At 42.1% G+C, this 22,382-nt stretch overlaps 1 protein-coding gene across 1 annotated transcript in view; it reads left to right on the top strand.

Annotated features, from left to right (window-relative positions):
- The window catches only part of LOC306739207 (junctophilin-1-like), a 29,970-nt gene extending 16,756 nt beyond the window's left edge, over window positions 1–13,214 (top strand). The window contains exons 3-7 of the mRNA XM_079221173.1: window positions 4,193–4,311; window positions 7,623–7,886; window positions 9,843–10,273; window positions 11,089–11,185; window positions 12,714–13,214. Of these exons, the coding sequence (XP_079077299.1) occupies window positions 4,193–4,311; window positions 7,623–7,886; window positions 9,843–10,273; window positions 11,089–11,169 (895 nt within the window). The 3' untranslated portion in view covers window positions 11,170–11,185; window positions 12,714–13,214. The remainder of the gene's footprint in view (window positions 1–4,192; window positions 4,312–7,622; window positions 7,887–9,842; window positions 10,274–11,088; window positions 11,186–12,713) is intronic.
- Window positions 13,215–22,382: the final 9,168 nt, after the last annotated feature.

The following is a 22,382-nucleotide window of genomic DNA, read 5'->3' as shown; positions in this document are numbered from 1 at the left end:
TCAAGCAACACATAAGTCCCACAATATATTGTATTGAAAGATCAGTAGATAGCAGATTCAGCCACAACAAGACATTTAAAAAAAATAGGCCTAAAAAGGTCTAAAATTATTTGGCTAACAATATTAACAACAACAATAACAATAACAACACACTCAACAACAACACACTGTCCGGTGTTTGTCCGAAACAGAGCGGAGCGCAGCAATGACGAAAAGGGCCTACCAACAGCTAGCCTACAACAGAAATTAAGAAGAAATTGCTTTGCATTACATGTTTGTTTGTTTGTTTTTCCAAGAAAGAACAAACACATAGGCCTACAACCAATCATTTAGCCTCGTCCATAGGGCCAGCAGGCTGGATGAAACCAGATAACTCACCATTAGTAGAGCGGGAGACGACGGTTGGCCGCCAAGTGAAATCTGCGTAGGACAGTGTCCCTCCATTCACTCCTGAACTTCTTTGTTAAGTCCTTCTCCAAAACATAATCAGGTTGGCCTTTCATTTGTGGAGCATCGACTGTCTGTGATCAAAATGATTTTGCTCCTTTTTTCAGGAGAAATGTAAAAATCTGGCAAGTATTTGTCATTATGTTATAAAGGCTTAAAACACTGTGTAAAAGGTTAAGAAATGTATTTGAATTTGTATCATATTTCTCTACTAAACAATTGAAAATGAACATGACCAAAGCTTTTGAGATTACAGAAATGAAATGTAACCTATTTTACATCTTCTCAAACTGTTTTGTTTGCATAGAGCATTCAATGTCCATGTTATAGGCTTTTATATGTGTCCATGTCCAGGCGTTTCAGAGATTTGTTTATCTCCCTGAAGCAGTTCCGGTCCAGCTGAAGACAGAACCCATTATTGCCCTCCTCAAACATCCAGACAGGCTTTTAGAGGCAGCTAGTACAGTGTTTCCTCCCCAAAATGACTTTCTGCCTTTCCTTTTCCCACTGTCCTTCTTTGTGTTTGTGTGGACAGAAAAGTGGCCTTTAGTGAGGAGTTTAGGTGGGCCAGCAAGTGGCAGAACTCTCAGAAACTATACTAATACTATTATTTACAACCACAACATATTATTTCCAAAGAAAACACCACTCAAAAGGCAGTGAAAAGCCAGTCAAACTATCTTCCCTGCTCTCTGCTGCTGCTCTGCCCTGCTCTCTTCCACCCCTCACCCACAGACAAGCTCGACGTCGTTTTTCTATACCATTACCGTAATGTACCGCATGGCATTGGAAAGCTACGCTTCTTAGCGTTCAGAATCCGTTGGAATTACGTCGATGGCGTAAATATTCGAGGAGTTACGGTAATCTTAGTTTTGCTTCATGTTTGCATATTACCTCCTGTGACAGCTCCTGTCGCCGGCGACAAGAGAGAGTTGCGCTCTTTTTTTTTTACGTGTGATAAGTGACTGACAGGCTTGTCCGTCCAGGGCGGGCCCAGCCGAGTCCGAGGGCGGGCCCGGCCCCCCAAGGCCCGCCCATAGCGCCGGGTCTGCAGCAGACAAGTTCAATCTTGGCCTTGTCATCACATTACTGTCCGAGCGAACAGGAATTAACGACAGCTGACCTACCACCTCGTCCGGGGGCATTGTGTTTTCAGAATTTTTCTCAAATTTAGCACAAAGGTCCACTTGAACTCAAGGATAAACTGATTAGATTGTGCTGGTCAAAGGTCCCTATGACCTCATGTGTGTGAAATATCCAGAGGCAGTCCAGGGTCCCCCCTACCTTGTGCTCTGGTGTTATGCTATAGATTTACATTGACTTCATATGCAATTTTCAAGATTTCATGAATGCAAGCCAGGGCTATGAACTAGGCAATGGCACACACAGTTTGCACTCATGTTTAAGGGTAATACAGTTAATAATTATTATTATTTTCCTAAACGTGATAGCCCACGAAGACCTGGAGGAAAATTCTTAAAAGTACTGATAGATTTTCAGGTCAAAGGTAACTCAGGAAACGTGTTTTTGGCAATAACTCAAAAATGAATATGCTAATTATGACTGATTTCACACAAATGTCTCATAGGATAAAATGATGAAGTGAAGATATTTTGGACGGACATGAATGTATTATGCAACTTGGCTGGTTAGCAGAGATATACAACCTGGAGGCGGTAATTCTAGTGTGGGTTTATTTATTTGTATATTGTACATTTGTGAATATTTTCCCTAGAGTCTGGACTTTCATGAGAAAAGACATCTAAGTAGTTTCTTTTTAGTCGTATTTGATGATTCCAGTGACATAAAATGCCTTCGGGGCCGTTCACACCAGACGCGACTTTTAAAAGCGCAGCCGCTTCAAAAACGCCTTGGCAAAAACGCACCAGCCAAAAAACTAAAAACAGCCCCGTGTGCCTGTGGAGCAGGTCTGCGTGCGCAACCGGGCGATAATTAACTGCCGGGCGGTAGCCGGGTGATTTTTGCCCGGTTACCGCCTGCATCTTTCTGCCGGGCGGTAGCCGGGCGATCTTTAACTGCCAGGCGGTAGTTAAAGATCGCTAATAATTTAAACAATTTTAACAATTTAAAAACGTACAATTTAATAAATAGATGCACTTCCGGTCCGGCCGCCAGACTGTCTTTTACGTACTCACTAGCTAGCTTGTGCACCTCACGTCATTTCATTCATTCAGTAAAATCCATGGAAATATGTTAAACTGGCTGAAATCGGGGAAGCTGTCAGTAATAAAAGAGGAGAGGGACAGAGAGAGAGGGAGGAACCGGAGGGAGAGAAACGGAGAGGTGCGTTGGGGAGAGACCGGGAGAAGAAATCGACCGGGAGTCGGAGAAAGAGGAAACGGAGCGGGAGCACAGAGACCCATCGCGGAGTCAAGGTGAAAAAAGAGGAAACGAGGGTGAGCATCAGACTGGGAAAAAAAAGAGGAAATATGATGACAATTATCTGGGTCTGGGCTTCACTTGGATTGGCAATGCAGATTGCCCGAAGCCACAGTGCGTGTTGTGCAGTGAGGTTTGGCTAACAGCTGTCTGAAGCCTCTTATTTGCGCCGCCACCTGAACACCAAGCATGCCAGTGCAAGTCAGAAGCCCCTTACATTTTTTAGATCAAATTTGGAAGAGTTACAAAACAGCCAAAAACAATTGCAGTCTCATTCATGTGTTGGGTCTACACCAGGGATTCCCAAAGTGTGGTGCGCGCACCCCTGGAGCCTCCTTATTTATTTATATCTATTTCTGAGCCTATCATGTGCCACTCTTTGTTCTTTACGTGGCTTACTGTGTTTAAGGAAATAAATGTGAAATGCTATCTGCCTCTGAGACTGTGCGTGTGTCCTCGCCATCCTTGTTGCTCTTTAAAAGTGACGCCTTGTGTAACTGAAATTTATACAGCGGACTAAATCTTGTAACAAACGCCACGCGCAAGCAAACAGTTCTCGCATTGGTCCGATTTTATGCGGCTATAAATAGGCTCTGTTGCGTTTTTTTTTTAAGGTGTAGGGGGTTGGGGGTGCGTGAACCCGGTCGGGATGTAGAAGGGGGTGCGTGGCCTAAAAGGTTTGGGAACTGCTGATGTAGACGATAGGCTCTCTGAAAATTCCTGTAACCTTACATTTTCTTTAGGGGTTCTGCTACCATTTGGGCTGTGTAGCAAAACTTGGCTTTGGGTTTTCAAATGTAGAAATGTAAATAATTCCCTCTCCTATATCTCATGGAGCAGTACGAGTTAATTCAATTCAATTCAGTTTATTTTGTACAGCCCAAAATCACAAATTACAAATTTAACTCGGAGGGCTTTACAATCTGTACATCAAATTGTAAAGCCATCAGTACATCAGGATCAAGAAAAATTCCCCCCAAAAAAGAATAAAAAACCCTTTCATGTGGAAAAACGGAAGAAACCTTCGCCAGGTTACTGGCAGTACCGACTGCATGTGCAAGCCCCTTGAAGATTTTACTCTTCTCTGTCTCACTCTTACTGAGTGGATAATGCACCATGACTGATTAATGTGCCCAAGGTTAACCTAAACCGTATACGATTCACACTGCACCTCTACCAGGCTTGGATGTCTGTTGGGGCAGGTGAGTAATGTTTACATTCTAGAATGTGCCAGTGTGAAGTCTTTCTTTGCCAAAAGGGAGACTTAAGAGAACTGGTAACCTGGGTTAAAACAGCCATATGTGTGTGTATGCATGTGTGTGTCATATTTGTGTCTTTTTTGCAGGACGTCCCATGCCCGGGCCAAAGCAGAAGCTGCAGACCAGGCGGCCCAGTCAGCCAGTCAGGACTCTGACATTGCCAGGGCTGTGGCCAGAGAGCTCTCCCCAGGCTTCCACCAGCCAGGTACTGTAACAGTAGCACCAGCACAGCGGAAAAGCATGAGGTGCCATGAGTGATTTGTAGGTAGTCAATCATGATCAAGAGTTAATTATCGCAGGATAAGAATCTTTTTCTTGTAATTACGGTTTCATTATCTTGTTATCTTCTTTCCTCTCGATTAAAGGGTCTCTTTGATAGGAGAAAACAACTTTATTATTCTGAGATAAATAGATCATTAACCTGTGATGTCAAGATAAGAGGATCATCAGGGGCGGTTTTGGGCAGGGGTTTTTGACACGTGGGGTGCGGCATGACCACTTAAAAAAAAAAAAAAAAATCATCTGGGCCGTGAAGCGGTTTTCCAATATCTATCATGTCACTGTGTGGGGGGTTGGCGGATTGGCACCCCCTGTGGCTGCTTGCTGAGGGGGTGGGGGGGGGCGGCTGTGGGTCGTGTGGGTGTGGGTGCGGCGACATGCGCTCGGGGGGATCCGCTATGGGCTATGGGACCGTACTCTAATGCAGTGGTACCCAACCTTTTTTGAGCCACGGACCGGTTTTGTGTCAGACAATATTTTCACGGACCGGCCTTCACGGTGTAGACGAAAAATATGACGTAATACGACCGGCATAAATACAATTATAAAATGTATAAAGATACACATCACCATGACGCTGCATTAGTGGAGCCCTGAGCTTGTTTCTCTGCTACGAGCCGGTCCGTCTCGGGGTGACGGGAGAAAAAGACCGAGCCCCTACGTCTGTGGTTTATGTCCAGTCTACTGACTACTCCGTACCTTAAACCTTTATATGCAATCTGTCACTTCATTAAAACCTGCTTCACAAAGACAGGATGTTGAAATGGAGGCAGGGTTTCAGAGCTTTTTTGGCGATCTCAGTAACTCTGCCTTGATTTTAATCCAGAACACAGAGTTGTAACGGACTTTTAAGTTTCACTTTTGAGGTAACGTAAGGAACCTCTTGACATGTGTCAAGATGTTAAATAAATATTTTTCCGCCTTTTTTTTTTTTTTTTTTTTTTTACCGGGGGAGGGGGCACTGAGGATCATATTTAGTTATTGCAACAAAGGCTTGAACAATAATCACCAGTGCAGCAAGAGCTGATGCTGTGTAGTGCTAAAGTGCAGGAGCAGATTACAAAGATCTTGTTTGCACGTAAATGCCACCTGCTAATGGAAAGTGTTTAGTGACACCTGAGTTTATTGGTGGTGTAACAGGATGCAGTGGGGAGCCATTCTGAGTGACATATGCCCCCTCAGTTTGTTTATTGGATGAAATTCAAAGTGAAAGAAACGAGAAAATAAATGTGTGTTTAAGTTTTGTCCTACTCTGTTAGCAATTAGCACTTTAAATTAAAGTATTCAAGGATAATTTATTGTCATTTTGCAATACAACAAAATGCTGTTGTAGCCCATTTGTAACACAACAAGCACATTAAACACATTGTTTTGATTTGCATCATAATGAATGTAAACTGCAGAAACAAAAATAATTCTCCAGTCAGATCATATGGCCAATATCTTCACATTAAGAAGTCAACTAGAGGAAAACATTGTCATCTCATGTTTGAGCTCCAACATCATGCTGTAAACAGAATCCAGCTCCTCTCGTCCCACCAGAGACCAGGGCCCCTTTCCTCGTACGTGGTTCAACTAAGTCAATCAAATCTCGTAAATAATAATATAATAATGATTCCTTGTCGGCAGAATCGATAGCGCTCGTACAGGAAGTCATCATGGTGTTAGAACGGGTCTTGGTGATCTGGAAGAACTCCCTCCCTATAAAACTAATATAACTAATGTAGGAGCCAAATGGGATCACATGTTGTTCCTGAATATGTACACTGGGTGGCGCTGTTCTGTGTTGCTGGGATTATCTATGAATACAATTGGAGCATGATTGACGGCAGGTGTTTGACCCCGGAAAGGGCAAAGGGTTTTGACCGCTTCGACGGTACTGTTGGGCTTAGAGCAACAAAGCGTTATTAGTCGGCATTCAGGGGCCAAATGAATGTTCATCCACGACATAAAAGAATAAACACGACTGATTCATTACAACGTGTCCGTGAATTACTAAATCAAATCAAAGGAACGCCAAGGGTTCGAGGCACAGCAGGAGCGCGTCAGCCAGGTCTATCCAGAGGGAAAAGCACCTCAGTAGCCCAGGTAAGGGACCGGGCTCCTTTAATAACTAATATCGCTCCTTCATCAATGAGGAAGGGAGCTGCCTTTTTTGTCCGGTGGGAGTGGCCAGCTTATTCAGTGAATTTCAGTTAGCCTGCGCTGGAGCAGGTTTACATTTTTGGCTGTGTTGCTATGGTGATTTTTCGAAACTTGCTTCGAGGAACTGAAAACCCTGACCTACGTCATCCTATCCTGAAAATTAGCCGGTTAACTCAGTAAGCCAGGTACAAAGAATAGGGCCCTGGTCTCTGGGAAGATGTAGACTCAACAGTCACAACCTCCCGCTGCTTTCATCTTATTTCCTGCAGCAGAACATCAGATATCAAGGAGCATGCTGGGTAGTGGAGTAGCCTCAGTCCTAGCTGGGTTAGTTTAGCTTCTATCTGGGCTCTCCTCCCTGCGGCAGTCTAGTGGCGTTTGGTCCGGCAGGTCTGGCTGGTTGGTCGGCCGTGGAGCGCTGATTCATGGGCTGCCGATGCCATAGCAAGTGATTCAGTCATCACACAGGACATCCTGCACAAACCCGCCATTGTTTTATCACTTTACCGAGATTTTTCTTTTAAATGGCAGCATGCAGAACCAAGAAAGAAATTAGAAGTTATCCTTTAATTAATCCCCTTGGGGAAATTCTTCTCTGCATTTGACCCATCCTTGGTTAGGGAGCAGTGTGCTGCCCTGTGAGGCGCCCGGGGAGCAGCTGGGGTTAAGTGTCTTGCTCAGGGACACTTTGACATGTGAACTATGGGGGGACTGGGGATCGAACCGGCTACCTTGTGGTTGCGGGACGAACGAACACTCATCCCCCTGACGAGGTGCAGACATTCCTCTCCCACCGAGGGCTGTCAGTTGGTTATGATGTCACAACAGTGAGACGAGACAGTGATCATTGTCTTGCACTCATCCACTGAATGATCGTTCCCAAAAAAAACTTCTTCAAGAACTTATTTTCATAGTTTCAGTGAACAATCCTATCATTATAATACAATTTAAGTCCAGCAGGAGAAGAAGCATGAGCGGTCACATTATCAAACAGGTTGTGAATAATCCTTCAGGTCACCCAAATTTATTTGGAAGAGAAAATGCAGGTGATCCTTGTGAAATATAACTTTCTTTACTTCTATTTTATTTCAGGCCCGGACTACATACGGCAGAAGTATAATGAGCCACTAGAGGTGAAGGAGGTTCCTGTGGAGGAGAAAAAGAAATCTCCATCAGGGAGCCCGCATTTCTACCGGAAAGGCACAACACCCGACCAGTCTCCATCTCCCAGTCCCACTGCTTCACCCACTGTTGTTAAAAATACCTTGTTTAGCAGTAAAACTCCTGCCGCCGTCGCTCCAGCGAAGCCTGCTGGGAAAGAGAACAAAGCCCCAGCAGCTGAATCTTTGACAGCAGGTAAACCACTTGGGTAATTCAAAGTTTGGCCAGCATATCTTTCATGTAACATCCTTCATCAGCTATTAACAGTAGTCTCGGTTACATGGTTTATTTATTTGTCATTTTACAACACAGGGTTGTACAATTGTACCCTTCAGACGAGACACAAACATAGAATATGTATTTTAATTATAATATAATACAATATTTGTTCAGTTACATATTCAGCTATATGTCAATTGATCGTTTTATAATTAACCGTATCAACAGACAATTTATTTGTATGTGTTGGAAGAGTGTCAAGATTAATTTGATGCCGAGGCCTTGAGCATGTCCTGCACAGCTAGCATGTCGAGAGAGGAATACTGTTTTTTAAGAGGGGCTGAATACATTTTAGGTGGCAAGTATAGCTACAACATGATGAAGTGCAACAATAATTTAAAAGGCTTCATGGCAAGCAACAGCAATAGATTAAAGAGCAACTTGCTGAGCAGCAGCAATTATTTAGATGCAACTTGGTGAGCAGCAGTAATACTTTTAGGAGCAACTTGATGAGTAGCAGGGGAACAGCAACAAAGTAAACAGCTGCAACGAATAGCAGAAGTAGTGCAACATGGTGTGCAGCAGCAGTCATTTTAGCAGCAAATATGGAATTTAACTGAGATGACTGCAGCAACAAGCAACCAGCGGTGTCACTTGTAAGAGAGTTATTGACTCAGCAATCAGGCATCTTGAGTAACCTATAAAACGTCTGAATAGTCACTTCATTATCAGGGCAAGGAGGATCTTGCGATCGGTTGCGTGTGTGCATGCGTTCGTGTGGCGTTATTATGAATCCCACTGTTTTCTTGGCAAGACCAGCCCTGTGTAGCAATCAAGCACATGGATTGGCCAGGCGTCTATGCTGGCCGAGGGCCAATAACCTGATTTGTTCAAGTCCTATCCCCTGATCAATGGGTTATCCTGATCCTAACTCGTCAAAGTCTATGCCTAACCCTAACCAATTGGCTCTGCCTCAACCAGTGGCACAGGGCGGGTCTTGCCAAGAAAAGCAATGCAATTCATTATTACATGACTGAGTGAGTGTGCACCTAGGTGTCTGTCCGCGGCTAAACTCGCATTCTGCTGCAGCAAACTACATAATAGTTATAGCCGCATGTTGAAGGATCTGTTGTGGTTGCGGTGACTCACACTTTCTCAAATCACCTTTTATCGCCTGTTTTACACCGTCATTGACTGCCTGCTGACTCCCCACTCACCGCTGTTAACCGGCCCACGATTGGAAGAGGCTAATAGTGATAGCACAGCTGAGTGCATGGACGACTCCTCATCTGCTACTCTGCAACCAGAGGTGCAGAGGGAGGGAGGACAGTTTGCTCCCTTTTATTATTCTGGGCGGTGTGTTTGGCTAACAGCTAACAATTAAAAACTGACGAAACTACAAGTAAACACACTGCTGAGTACATCGCCGCCATTCAGCCGCTGCTACGCGGGCAGACAGCTAGGTGAGTTTAGCTTCCTTTTTTTCAAGATTGTATGAATTGTTTTATTTAACGACTTCAAGCCGATTGCCTGCATATATGGCCTCTTGTTTTTGAGTTTGATGTTATTAAGTGAAACATCTTGCTGCTGTTTATGTTTTCCTGTTGCGCTGGTTTGCATAATAAAATGAGAAACAGAAAGTGTTGGAATGGAACACAGAGACCTTGGTTGCAATGGGTCACAATTAACGGAGAATCAGAAATGGACTACTTTATATTTCTGTTATATTTAATTGCGATCTAGGTACAATACATACACACACACACACACTGATGGCAGGGAAATCCCATGCAACATGCTGGCTTGAATATCAGCAACAATTTAAGGTTCAGTGTCTTGCCCATGGACACCTGGAAATAATTCCCCAACAATATATGTGTTGGTTCTTTGGTTAAATATTTCCCTTCTCTTCTCTTTTCTTTTAATCGGCAGGCATAAAAAAAGCAGCATCAAAACTTTCTCTCAGACAGGAAGTGAGGCTACAAGAGGCTCCTCCAGAGGTCAAACCAGCTGTTCCCACGACAGTTAGCAGTTACCCCAGCAATGGGCAGATTCACTCCCAGTACCACGGCTACTATGTCAAGGCAGATGTCAAGATGCCGCCACCCGAGGATCCGATTGGTGTGGAGGATGACCTTCACCCATCAAGCCTGGCGCGCTTGCCGCCACCTGCCAAACAAATTTGGTCACCCGCACCAAAGTCCCTGCCAGCCCCCAGCCCTTCACCAGCTCCACTAAAAGAGGACACCAAAGCGCCAGAGCCTTCCAAGCCAAAAAGACAGGAATCAACCAAACCAAAGAGCCTCGCAGAAACTAAGAAAGCTAGTATGGAAATAGCGCCTGCGATTTTAGAGGAGGAGTCGGTGAGTTACATAAAGTACCGTACCTGTTTGATTCAGATACTTACTTCTTCGTTTCTAGTGCATTGATGTGTAATTTGCCGAGTCCAAGCAGGAATGAAACAATTCCACAATCCTTTTAAATGAATGCCAGTAGTCTCCAGCTTGTTCGTGAATTGGAAAGACAAACTCTGGCAGTACTCTCATGGCTTTGGGGAATTTGGATGTTGTGCAAATAAGATTTAGTTTGATGATTTATATTGTGCTAAGCTGTTATGCATGAATAACATGCCCAGCCCAAAACAGGGTTCCAATACACCATTGTTTAGAAGAAGAGAAACAGACAAGAGAAACAAGAAGATAATGTGAAACCTATTGTAAACCAACCTCACGTTGTTCTAAGCTTAAGAAACCAAGGGAGCAAACGTATAAATATTCAAATTAAATAGCCATTTATTTCAGTCACTCTTAGTGCACCAAAACCTTTCTGGACATTTTGTTTAAAATATATATTCTTTAACTATATGCTCTAACATTCTCAGTTCTTAATTTGCATATTTCACACAAACTGTTGACCTGGCTATTTTTATATCTATCAACTTTGAGGGCCAGAGTCAGGATTATATCAACTAAATTTCAGGCCTTTATTGGTTGTATGAACAAGACATTTTCAAACGGACACACATCTTGTTTCTACATAGAAATAAGCAGATTAAATGAGCTGAAATTATCTGAAATTTCTTAATAATTTTCAAATGTCATGAAATTTGAATTGGCATTATATGTATTCATAACTGCTACATAGTTTTCCAACAGAAACCTTTCTTGTGCTTTCACAGGGCCCGAACTCTATCTTGGTGGCTCTAGTGATGCTGTTGAACGTAGGTCTAGCAATCATTTTTGTCCATTTCCTCACCTGACCAAGTCTGAACTCAGGTAAGATACATCAATACATCAGTTCGATAGGAACCACTTAAAATGTCAGACATCATGTTTGGGGAAACCTGTATTAGGCCCATGTCCCATTTGCTAACATGGAGGAGGCGGCGTTGATGACATGTACTGCATGCAGCCAGCCACCAGGGGAGCGAGCAAGATGGTTTGGCGACTCTTTAATTGTGTCAACAGATCAAAAAACAAAGCAGCCTCTTCCTAAAATATGATAAAATGTGCTTCTAATAAAGAAGCTGGGCTTGTTGTATAAAACATGAGCCCCTTGGCTGTCCGGCTGCCTCCATTGCATTCAGTGCCGTCGCTGTCTGAAAGATATCACCACTGATACTCATTGCCAGCTTTATATCTCATCCCGGCCGCTCAGGGCTCCAGTGATTGGTTGTCACTACAGAAGCCCTGAACCAGAAATGATCTTAGAACAGCTGCCTTTGCTGTGACTGCAGTCTTCTCATACCTCTCTGCAACTGCAAGACCATTCTCAATGGTTATTTCACTGAGCATTTTCTATTGTTATTTCAGTTATATTTGACTGCTCATTAAGTCTTAGTTACTGTTGCTATGCCTGTCGAGCTTTCCCGTCTCCACATGCAATTTACAATGAGAACAGCAGTAGATTGATTTCAGACACAGGAAGATACAAATAGACTTCTTGTGACACCTGACACTGAAGCTAGTTAGGTAATTGGCTAGGAGTTGTTAGAAAATGTTATCTCCGCTAAACATTTTAATGTCTTCCAGCTATCTTATTTAAAAATGTACAAGGATCGTAAATATGTACCTGACATTAATATAAGTATGATAAGGACATGGCTTTTCACTTTAGAATGAAGGCTCACTGATGCGTTAATCTAAGGAACCATTGGCTGGGGTTGCTGTAGCGTAAAGCTCCATGAAAGGGGCTTTCTCACGTAAAAAGTTAACTCTTGGCCTGTAATGCTAGTTCACATGCTAATGTTTTCAGTTCACGTTAGAACACTTTGATAAATTTGTCTTACTTTTTTTTTGGGGGGGGGGGGGGAGAGTGCTGAGTGTTGCTCTTACTATAGCTCAGTGCATGCAGAGAAATGCAAAGCTGGACAGGCCAGACTTAGTTACGGTAGCTGAGCTGTGATAGGACAATTGCTGTTTTGGTGAGGGATTCAGCGAACAGTTAAGTGGCTCTGTAAGTACATTTGAAATAAAGACATGCCACTAATAAGAGGCTGTCTCATGGAAAGGTCTGGTTTTCTCTGTAGTTAGAAAAATAAAGGCCCAAGCCTTTATGTGAGACCTTTTTGTAATAATTAAAAAAAATCCTTTTACTGCATGTTTGTAGTTGCACTTCAATTCAGTTTATTTTGTATAACCCAACACTTGTATTCCCTCACCTCATATCTGTGCTCATGAGACAACTAAATAGCAGTATATGTATTTGTATTAAAAAGTTTTTGCCTAAATAATGATTGTTCCTTGTACTTTAATATACTATGTACATAATTGTAATATGTCCTAACGCATCTATCCCCCGCAGTGGACTCATCCAAACTAGTCGCCCAAGCCACTAACTCTCCATCAGCCAAAGGGGCCTTTTAGGAAAATGGTGCCCCTCAGAATGGCGGACACTGGCAAAACGGAGGACTGAAAATAGCCGAGTGAAGGTGGAGAAGCGGTGGAGGGGGGGATACAAGGAGGAGAGAGAGGAAAAAGCAGAGAGAGAGAAAAATGACTCCTCCCTCCCTCCCTCCCCCCCCAACCTCACCCCCACCATCTCTCTCTCTCTCTGTCTCTGGATGGACTGAACGATGCCCAAGTTCAACTTGATTGGACTGCCGATGATTTGTGACTCCACTTAGAGTGCAGTGAAAGCTGAAGCAAGCAGTCGCCGGTGTAGAAATGCCCGCCCCCCGCGAGTGAGTGTGAGGCCTGGCACCTCCACTGCCTGTGCTTGTCCGTCTGTAGCTCCATTTCCACCCGACTGTTCGGCAAATTTGGCAAGTTTTGAAATGCTGCAATAAAAAGTTTGTGTGTTGTCCAGCTGAGTTGAAGATAATTTGTTTCCTAAATGATCCATCGGTGGAACGGAGAGCGCCTTGTTGAAAACTAAGCATTGCCTTTGTTGGTCATGTGCCATGAACTACCAGTCAGATGTGTCCACTTTGAATTGACAATATTTACGACACACTTGCAGATCGCGGCAATGAGTGAGCCCAGTTTGAACTGTAGTGCACTTTAATTGAACTGTTCAACAGGGCTTTTATTCTTTAGTCAATCAACACCTTTCTGCCGCCAACTGCTGCATAACGTGTTGATTGAGAAGCTATCCTTCGCTTCAAGTGAGCATGAAGAAGGTTTTGCAATGGCTGACGACCTTTCATTGAATTTGGATCTATTAATACTGAACTTGTCTCTTACATAAAAATCCACACAAAACTATTTGGATCTGACACACGTGTCTGCTTCTGCTGTGTGTGTGTGTGTGTGTGTGTGTGTGTGTGTGTGTGTGTGTGTGTGTGTGTGTGTGTGTGTGTGTGTGTGTGTGTGTGTGTGTGTGTGTGTGCGCGCGCGCGCGCGCGTGTGTCCGTGCGTGTGCGTGTTGGTGGGTGGTGGGCGGGCGGTGGACTGGATATGTTCAGAGATGCACTTTGAGCTGATGGAAGCCAACAGCTGCCTTACTATTTTACGGAGTGACGTGGCGGTGGGTGAGAAGGGCCCAGGCAGGAATGTGAAGCGCTCGGCTGATTCTTCCTCTGCCACGTCCTGGGAGAGTGGCTCTATTTCTATCGGTCTGTCTATTGATCCGTTCGTATCTGTTTCCGTGGGTCTCAGTGCCTGTCGTTTTATATGCTACATCAGGTGCAGACAATTAGAGGGGTTTGTAACGTTTGTAAAACACAGCCTCGTTGTCTGGTGTCTTTAATGAATGGATGTATTGCTTTTGAGATGGCCTTCACTGATACTTTGTGATGAACTATGAATCTATGTTTCTATATTTTCATTCACGTTTCCACAGTCCACATTACTATTTAGCTTCATTTAACATTGGCATATGGTGTATGATAGCTGTATATAGCATAACGTATAAGATTTACTTGAACGGAGCCCAGTTTACAACATTTACATCCACTAGCTCACTGTTTAAACATGTTTCGAATCTCAGCTGTGTTCAATTTCAAGCTAGGCTAGCTGAATATTTTCATAATATAGTAGTAATAAAGTCGTATTCTTATGAGTGACTGAATAATTGTATGAGAATGCCCTTTATTAAAACAAGAGTACCGTAAAAAGCTACAAAACTGTCTGATATTTGAGCAGCATATACCACTGTTCTGCTAGCATAAAGGTAACACCACTTATAAAATGCTACTTCCTGTTGGCAGGTCCAGATTATTCCACTGGCAGATAAGAACCCTGTGAATAGCTCACAGTACCTACTGACCTGGTTCACCTGATTGAATATCTGTGGTCAACTAAATGCGTGCCACCAAAACTCAAAAATGTCCACTTTAAATGTGTTGTCAGCTTTGGAAGTTGGATGTTCCAGGTACATAAAAACAGAAGTGCGCAGAGAAATTCAGATATAACATAATGTCATCCATAGTTCATAGAACCAAAGTTACATGTGTAACTCTTGTTGTAATATTAACAGAGAGGGATGAAGAGTGTACAACCCTCAAAAGCACAAGGCGTTATGCCGAGGACATAGACAGCTGTACTAAACAACTGAGAACACGGCTGAAACGGGGCGTGTTCAAGCTAAAACATGGTGTGAAATTGCTCTTTAATCACAAGGATATTAGGCCTAAATCTCTAACAGCTTCAGAGCTACAGGCCCGGGCCCTTTCGGCCCAGGGGTAGAACTTACTTACCAATAAATAAAGCGTTTATTTAATACATTATATCAGGTCATTGCCACACAACCTCCACCAAGGTAAACCATACAACCTTGATATTTCAATATAACTGTAACATCTGAAGTTAGGTAACGCTAAGCAGCAAATAACTTTTAAATGTACTAACCTTACATGTTTGCTAATGATAGCTGGCTATGTTAATGTCATTGGCAAACAAACGTTGGCACAATAACAGCATACGGGAAATAACATGCAAAAACCCCAATGTCTTCATTTCAGCTAACTTTAACATTAGTTTGCTAACAACATGAGCATAGCTAGCTAAAGTTAGCAAGCTATGTACTTTTCTGCTTAACTTTATGCTACCTACATTTCTCAGATAGTTCTATTAAAATGTTATGGTTTATAGTTTACTGTGGTGTTATTGGTGGAGGTTGTGTTGCTTGTTCAAAGTAATGAACACTAATGATGATCGTGTCCCGGTCAGCCTGAAGCTCTGCTGCTAACCCCTTCTTCTCAATCTCCTTTTCCACAACATTACCGAAAATACAATGAGTGCACCACACTATTGAAACAAATCCTTTAAAGATACTGAAACAAATCCTTTAAAGATACTCAAGAGGAATGCTGTCCCGTGACAGTGGCACTTCCACTGGTGTCTGTGAAGTGTACTGGTATAGAACAATACGGGATCCATGTACAACACTATGCTTGCTGATGTGTTTTTTTTGTTTGAACCATATTTTACTATATATTGGAATATGCAACAGACATACAACTGTTACTGTCTCATGATTCACTTTCAGCCAACAAAGTTGTTTGCATTTTTGGCATTATGGGAGAGGTGGAGCTGTTAGAAATGTTAGTTTTGTTGTACCATTTTAGTCAGTATATTTTTTTTATTTTTATGATCATTGCTAAACTAACAGTAAATGACTCTACTGTGGAGATAAATACTATTTATTGATGTAGAGTTGATGATAATGATTTCTCTTCTGTTGTTAGTCTCCACACAGTTTCAACAGACTGTATGTTGGAGCCTTTGTCACACACAGTGGTTATCATGCAGTAATAAACGTTTGTGATTTTAGTAACACATGCCATCCAAGCAATTATCTATATCTATATATTATATTTTTATTATATAAGTGACAGTCAGTCAATCAGTTCTTGGAATAATTCACTTAACATGGTTTGCTTAGGTATTATAGCATAAATGCTGTGATGCTGAATATATATTATTTATTTATTCATATTTTGATGTGAAAATATGAATTATTCAGCTTTAATCAGTTCAATAATTTGTTTGCTCATTGAGATGAATATTATTGGCATTTGATTAACAATCTGTGTCTACTATTTGATGTCATATTATCAATGGAGTTAGTCATGATACCGGTTCTGTGTAACAATGGCCTCATGATTCATTTTCAGTTATTGCTCAATATTCTGTACGTTAAAACAACAAGGCAAATTTCTAAATGTTGATGGTTGATACGCTTTATTGTATGGTATTGTAATGAACAAAGTAGTTCCATTAAGTTGTAATTCTTTCCAGAAAACCTTTCAGGACATAATTCATAAATTACGGATATGGAAAGATTAAGCATCACTGTGATGAGATGGGTTTTAATACATACAGTGTACAGTCGGTTTACCTTCAACAAGATTTATGGTGGGGTTGTTAATTGAAATCGATTTCTTTGTTAATGCATTTACACTCTGTAGATTGTTTCTGACGATTAATTAGGTGGTTTATCGCTCACATGTAAATCTGCGTGCATGCAATGAATGTAGATGATCACTTGCATTACTTTCAGATAACTGCTCAGCTGGGATGTTGTCTCATCGTTATCTTTTTACATTTTCAACTGGAACAATACTGCCTATTGGGATAGTGTAGTGACCGTTTGCTTTGGATTTTAAAAAATGAAATGTTGTATGCCCTAAAATATGATGACCAGTACTTTCGCTAGATTTTTTTTTGGCCATGTTATATTCCACTCAAGGTTTATGATCAACAACAGCGTCTGTAGAAGCCGAGAACGAGATTCATTTGGTGTTTGGTTCTATGTTGTTTATTTAGATGTTTTCATTTATTCAAAGCTGCTGGTGTGTGAACGGTTGATTCAAAATGAAGTTTTCGCCCATTTGAAATCAGCCACTACTAGCATGATGTCGTGTTAAACATACTTGTGTTTTTGGATAAAAGGTTTAGCTAGAATATTTGAACTCTTAAAAAGAAATTGTCTTAAATCTGTTTCCACCTTGATTACTCATTTTTCTTATGATGTGATGCCTAGGTTAGCATGCCGATATTTTGTTGTTAGTTGGGATGTCAAAGTAAATTATTATTAGTATAAAGTATTCAGTCAGTAAGACAGAAAGAGTTGAGTGGATTGCAGAAGTTAAAGTCAGTGTGTGAAATCTGTTTGCAAACTCAGTCCCAACAAGGCTTCACAATGCATTTTAGAGTAATAACTGCATAAAAAGCCTCAATCCCATTTGGATCCCCACTGGTCAAACACAGACTCTTCATCAGTGGCCCTAAGCCTTTAACCTAAGACGCTCTGTGTACCCTTCTATTATCAGCTTTGTATGTGTCAGACAAGGCGGTTCAATTTCCACTTGTGACATAGGTAGTGTCTGTTGAAATGAAACAAAAAAGGTAACATTTCTGCTCAGTACACGCATACATTCTCTTTTTAAAATAAACGTCCATGTTTGGTTTACAAAACTACATGGTCAGGTTTGGGCAACTAACGTAAGCAAGGTTTAGGAAAAGATCATGGTTTGGGTTAAAATAAGTAAGTTTCTGACATAAAATATGTACTTTTGTTGAAGTGTGTAAGTTAGGTAACAAAACCAAATATTGGCATAGTTTCACACGGGACATGGACAGCAGACCTCAGTTGCTCTGAGCATCTAAGAATGACGAGGATGGGTTTTGATTGGAGGATGGTTTTGGATTGGAGTTAGAAGAAAGCCTCCACAGACACTAAAGGGTGCTCTGTCTTGTTTGTTTTTTTTGTTGAAAAGGATTATAGTGCGTAGAAGCAACAAAGTTCTGAGATAAAGTGCAGATTGTAGTGGAGGACGATGGTGTAGTGTGGAATGCCTTCCTGTAGTCCGTGCTTCAGTGTGTGGCTCTTGTGAACAGTGCTGTGCTATTTTAATTAGTAGAAGACGGGCTTACAGATATTGTACTATAGTAGGTGAAATGAGTCAAGTGTTAAAGTAGAAAGTTCACATGCAGAGGTACGACAGTCCAACACGTTCTGTCTCCCAAATTATCGAATACAGCAGTGCGTCAAACTATGAGCCGCTACCTACCCCTCAAGCATAAGTTCCGCATGTGTCTTTTAAAAATTAAAGCATATGTGTTCGGAGAAAAATACTTGGTTAAGTTTAATCAACAAAAATACTTGGTTAGGTTTAATCAACTAAAATACTTGGTTAGGTTTTAAAAGATTGTGGTTTGGGTTAAAATAAGTCTGTTCGTTACGGAGTTAAAGCTACTACGAGAAACATTTATTTTGTGTTGATTCTGGCGGTCCCTGTGGACAAATGCGGTAGTGTTCCCGAGCACCAGGGTCCCTTTAGAAAACCTCTCATTTTACTGCAGCAGAGTCTAACAGTCTGCTCCAGCCAGTCCTGGTTCTGGTTCTACCGTGCCTCCCTTCCCCCCGGCAGGCCCAGCAGTACGACCTGGGTCTCATCTTTTAGTTTGACATGGGACACGAATACCAGTTTTCTGGGGTCCATCCATGCACCCTGACCTCTTTACTATGCAGACTTTAGGCGGTCGTGATCAGAGTCCATCCACGGGCGATTGCTGCACAATGCATGCTGACACGCAGAACGTTTGACGCTCGGGCCACTGACCAAGTTCTGTATTTGATGACTTGAGACTGAGAACAAGTCTGCTTTCAAAACTGCATTCGACCCACTCTCCAGCAAAGCGTTTCTAAGTGTGGCAACATCCAACAACGCGTTTGACTCGTGGTTGTCGCTACGAACAGCTCGCATTAGAACTGACGCTCTGTGTCCCAACACTGATATGCAGCGTTAGAGCCTTCGAATGAGCAGCCGGTGTTTCATCTTGTCATCGTAGCAACACGGAAAACAGACCCGGTTTAATACAGTGCTATTTTCAGCCTGAGCAGTCGCTCATGTTGTGGCCTCCATCGGCTAATCCCAGAGGGAGACCCGTGGCGGGCGCAAATACGTGAACCTCACAAATTAGACGTTGGTGATGTTGTTATTAAACCTTCAATTCCTTTTGCTGGAGTGTGGGCGTTGTTCAGTTTCAAGCAGAGATAACACTTAACACCACGCTTTACTCTGGTCTGATCTTAGAGAGTAAACAAGGCTGCTTGTTAGAGAAAAGAGGAAAGACAGGACAGAAACAGCACGGGTCTGATACAATGTTGTTTATCGAGGAGAGCAGGGAAGAGAAGGTGAGAGAGTCGGGTGTGTCTGGAAGGTTTTTTGCGCTCTAAAGTATAACTGGCAGCAAATTTGGTCATTAAGTTAACGAGAGCAGTTTGTGTTAAGGCTTGCCTGTGACAAATCAGAGGAGCCTTTAAAGTACATACATGTATGGAATGAGCTCCAAAGACTATTTGTACGGTACAGTTTCTACCGCCCCAACAGGACAATCTCTTATGGCTGAGATCTGAAATAAAAATGACAACCTTTTATTTTCGTCTCTGTATAAAATGTCTACATCGCTGTATATTGTGTTTGCTTTTTGAGGCATTTTAAGAGCCTTTTTTTCTAAAACTGTTCTTGACTGTATTTTGAATATTTGCCTTGATTGCTGAACGCAATGGATCACCTTGGCTGTTGCTGGTGATGCAGTGCATATATTGTCAGTTATTTTACATGACATTTGTTTGTTTTTTGGCAATTGTTTCTATGGAGATCAATTAAAAAGCAGGTTTACATTTTACATCCTGTGTTTGTGTGTTCTTGCCGTTGCTTTCCAGTTTCCAGACAGGATGTTCTGATCACGCCGATAAAATGTAATAAATGTGTAATCCTTGTGGTCGCAGTCTCATTCAGAGCTGCTGCCTATGCTGATCTGGGCCCCCAGCATGCAGCGTTCTATTCCATTAGAGAAGCCCCAACTAAAAAAACAACTAAAGTGTGAAAGTTGGCCAGGCTCTGCTATAACCAAAATAGTTCTGATGGCTGTCAGCTGCTGGCCTGCCTGGAGACTGACGCACACTACCGAAAGGTTTTGGAGCGGGAGCGCTTCCACACACAAAGGTAATATGACATTATTCTGATGGTAGTGCTGGGACAGCTACGATTTTCCAAGTAGTTTTCTTTTTTTTCGCAGACGTCAATTTAGAGGCCTGAAATCAATGGTAGAAATTCAAAGTTGGCACAGTTAAGCCACTTCTACAGGCCTGCAAAGTGAATGTAATGAACAACGAGGGCTTTTGTATCTCCACATGAAACAGATCGAATTACAGATTATTACTGGAGGATGCAATTTAAGCATCATCATCAAATTAAATCATTTTCATTTCATTCATAGCTCGTTACAAAGTTTAATTGTTATTCTTTTTTTTAAATTGTGTTTATAAGGCATGGTAGCTGATCTGTTTAGGGGCCCACTGTACCTGGTAGTGGCTCCTGATATTCTTTCAGGCGGATGTGGACTCAATTATTGTTCCAATAAATTGTGATTCAGGTTTGACCCCTCCGGCTCTGAGGCCCATCTCCATCGCCAGGACCCATGATGGAAAATCATGTGCGTTATCACGTGTTTATTGCTCTTCTTTATCAATACATATTGTACTACAGCCACAATATATGTTTCCTCCATTTCCGATTCATCATCAATTTGCATCAATTCACATTCGCGTTGACTTTTCATGTAATCTCGTGAGGCGATATTTTGCTGTTTGGTGTGAACGCAGCACTACACTTATGAAAGAAGTAATCACTGCAAACTAACTTTAATGTGAGCACACCAACATGGAAAAAGCTTATTGCAATCAATTTTAATTCATGTTTGTTTCCTAACGCAATTAAGTTTGTGTAATTTTTAGTAACTAAGTTTATAATTTACAATTATATCAAAATATATAAGTTGTAAAGTCTACCGTGGTGGTGTTGTTGGTGGAGGTTGTGGGGCTTTTTCATATTCTGGTGATCATCTCTGGCGACATCGCTTTCTTCTCCAAGCTCTGGACCGGAAAGAGTCTGACAGAGGAGGCTTCATTCTTTGACTTCATTCATTTTACAACCTGAGAAGACGACTTCTCAGTTTGTATCCTGTAACTTTCAATTACATACATCATCATGGTTACCCGCTTCACAATGCAGGAAGTCAGACAGGATGCTGAGGTACTGTGTCTACATGTGCCGCAATCTTGATTCCATGGAGCGACTGGTTTTAAATGCCACTATAATAGAATTATATGTGTGCATCAATTCAATGTGTTTTGTCTAAGCACATAAACTATTATTTCCATTACAGATTAATCTGCTGATTATCTTGTAGACGGAGGGCTCAGACATTTATCACCTTCCCTCAGCTGGACTCTGCTGGGCCGTCCTGTCAGAAGAGGGCGAGGGTGAGCTTAGTCCATGTTTTACAGTTTGGGAGGAACAGTATTTTAGTGTTACGAACGCCAAGGTCAAGTGCCCTAGGTTTCAGGCTGCCACCGGTATGTAAACGAGAGACAGTGTGAAACCTCAACCATCTCCCGATGCACACGTCTCCTATTTCACAGGTCATCACTTCTCCACCGCGGGACACCACACAAGCTACGTTTGCATCGCTTTCCACCGAGGAGAGAGCAAGTCGCCCGGTCTGACCGAGGACTGGTCAGCAGAGGACACATCGAGAATCACGCCTCGCTCTGGAGCACTCAGCTTTTCCGGTTCTAAAACTCCCTGAACATTTGGTGGATTTGTTAGAATTTAGTCTAAAAGCTAAATCTACAAACTATATTTTGTCATCATTGTGTCGATCACATTTAATCTAATAAACTATTATAATAAAGGTCTGGTTACCTACTTAGTACTAGAAATGGCACCTGGCTCAGTGATTTCATACACTCTAATTATGGATAATGGAAAAAAAGGATTGGTTATTAAATATTTGAACAGATAGAGAAAATAAAAAGTGAGGATTGTTGGAGTTAGTTTTACATTAAAAGGTAAAGAAGTCTTATTGCTTCCTAAATAGTCTAAATATTTTCTCCCTCACCTTCTCAGGCCGGAGCTTCTTCTTGGACCCTGAAAACGTTGAAACACACGAGTGTGAAAGCAGACTTTTGCTGCTAGCTAAACTCTGTATAGCTCAACTTGATTCCGCACGCACGCAC

This window comes from Taurulus bubalis (genome assembly GCF_910589615.1).
Source record: "Taurulus bubalis genome assembly, chromosome: 1".
NCBI classification, from domain to species: domain Eukaryota; kingdom Metazoa; phylum Chordata; class Actinopteri; order Perciformes; family Cottidae; genus Taurulus; species Taurulus bubalis.
The sequence above is the reverse complement of the archived record's forward strand: the minus strand, read 5'-3'. Positions and strand labels throughout refer to the sequence as shown.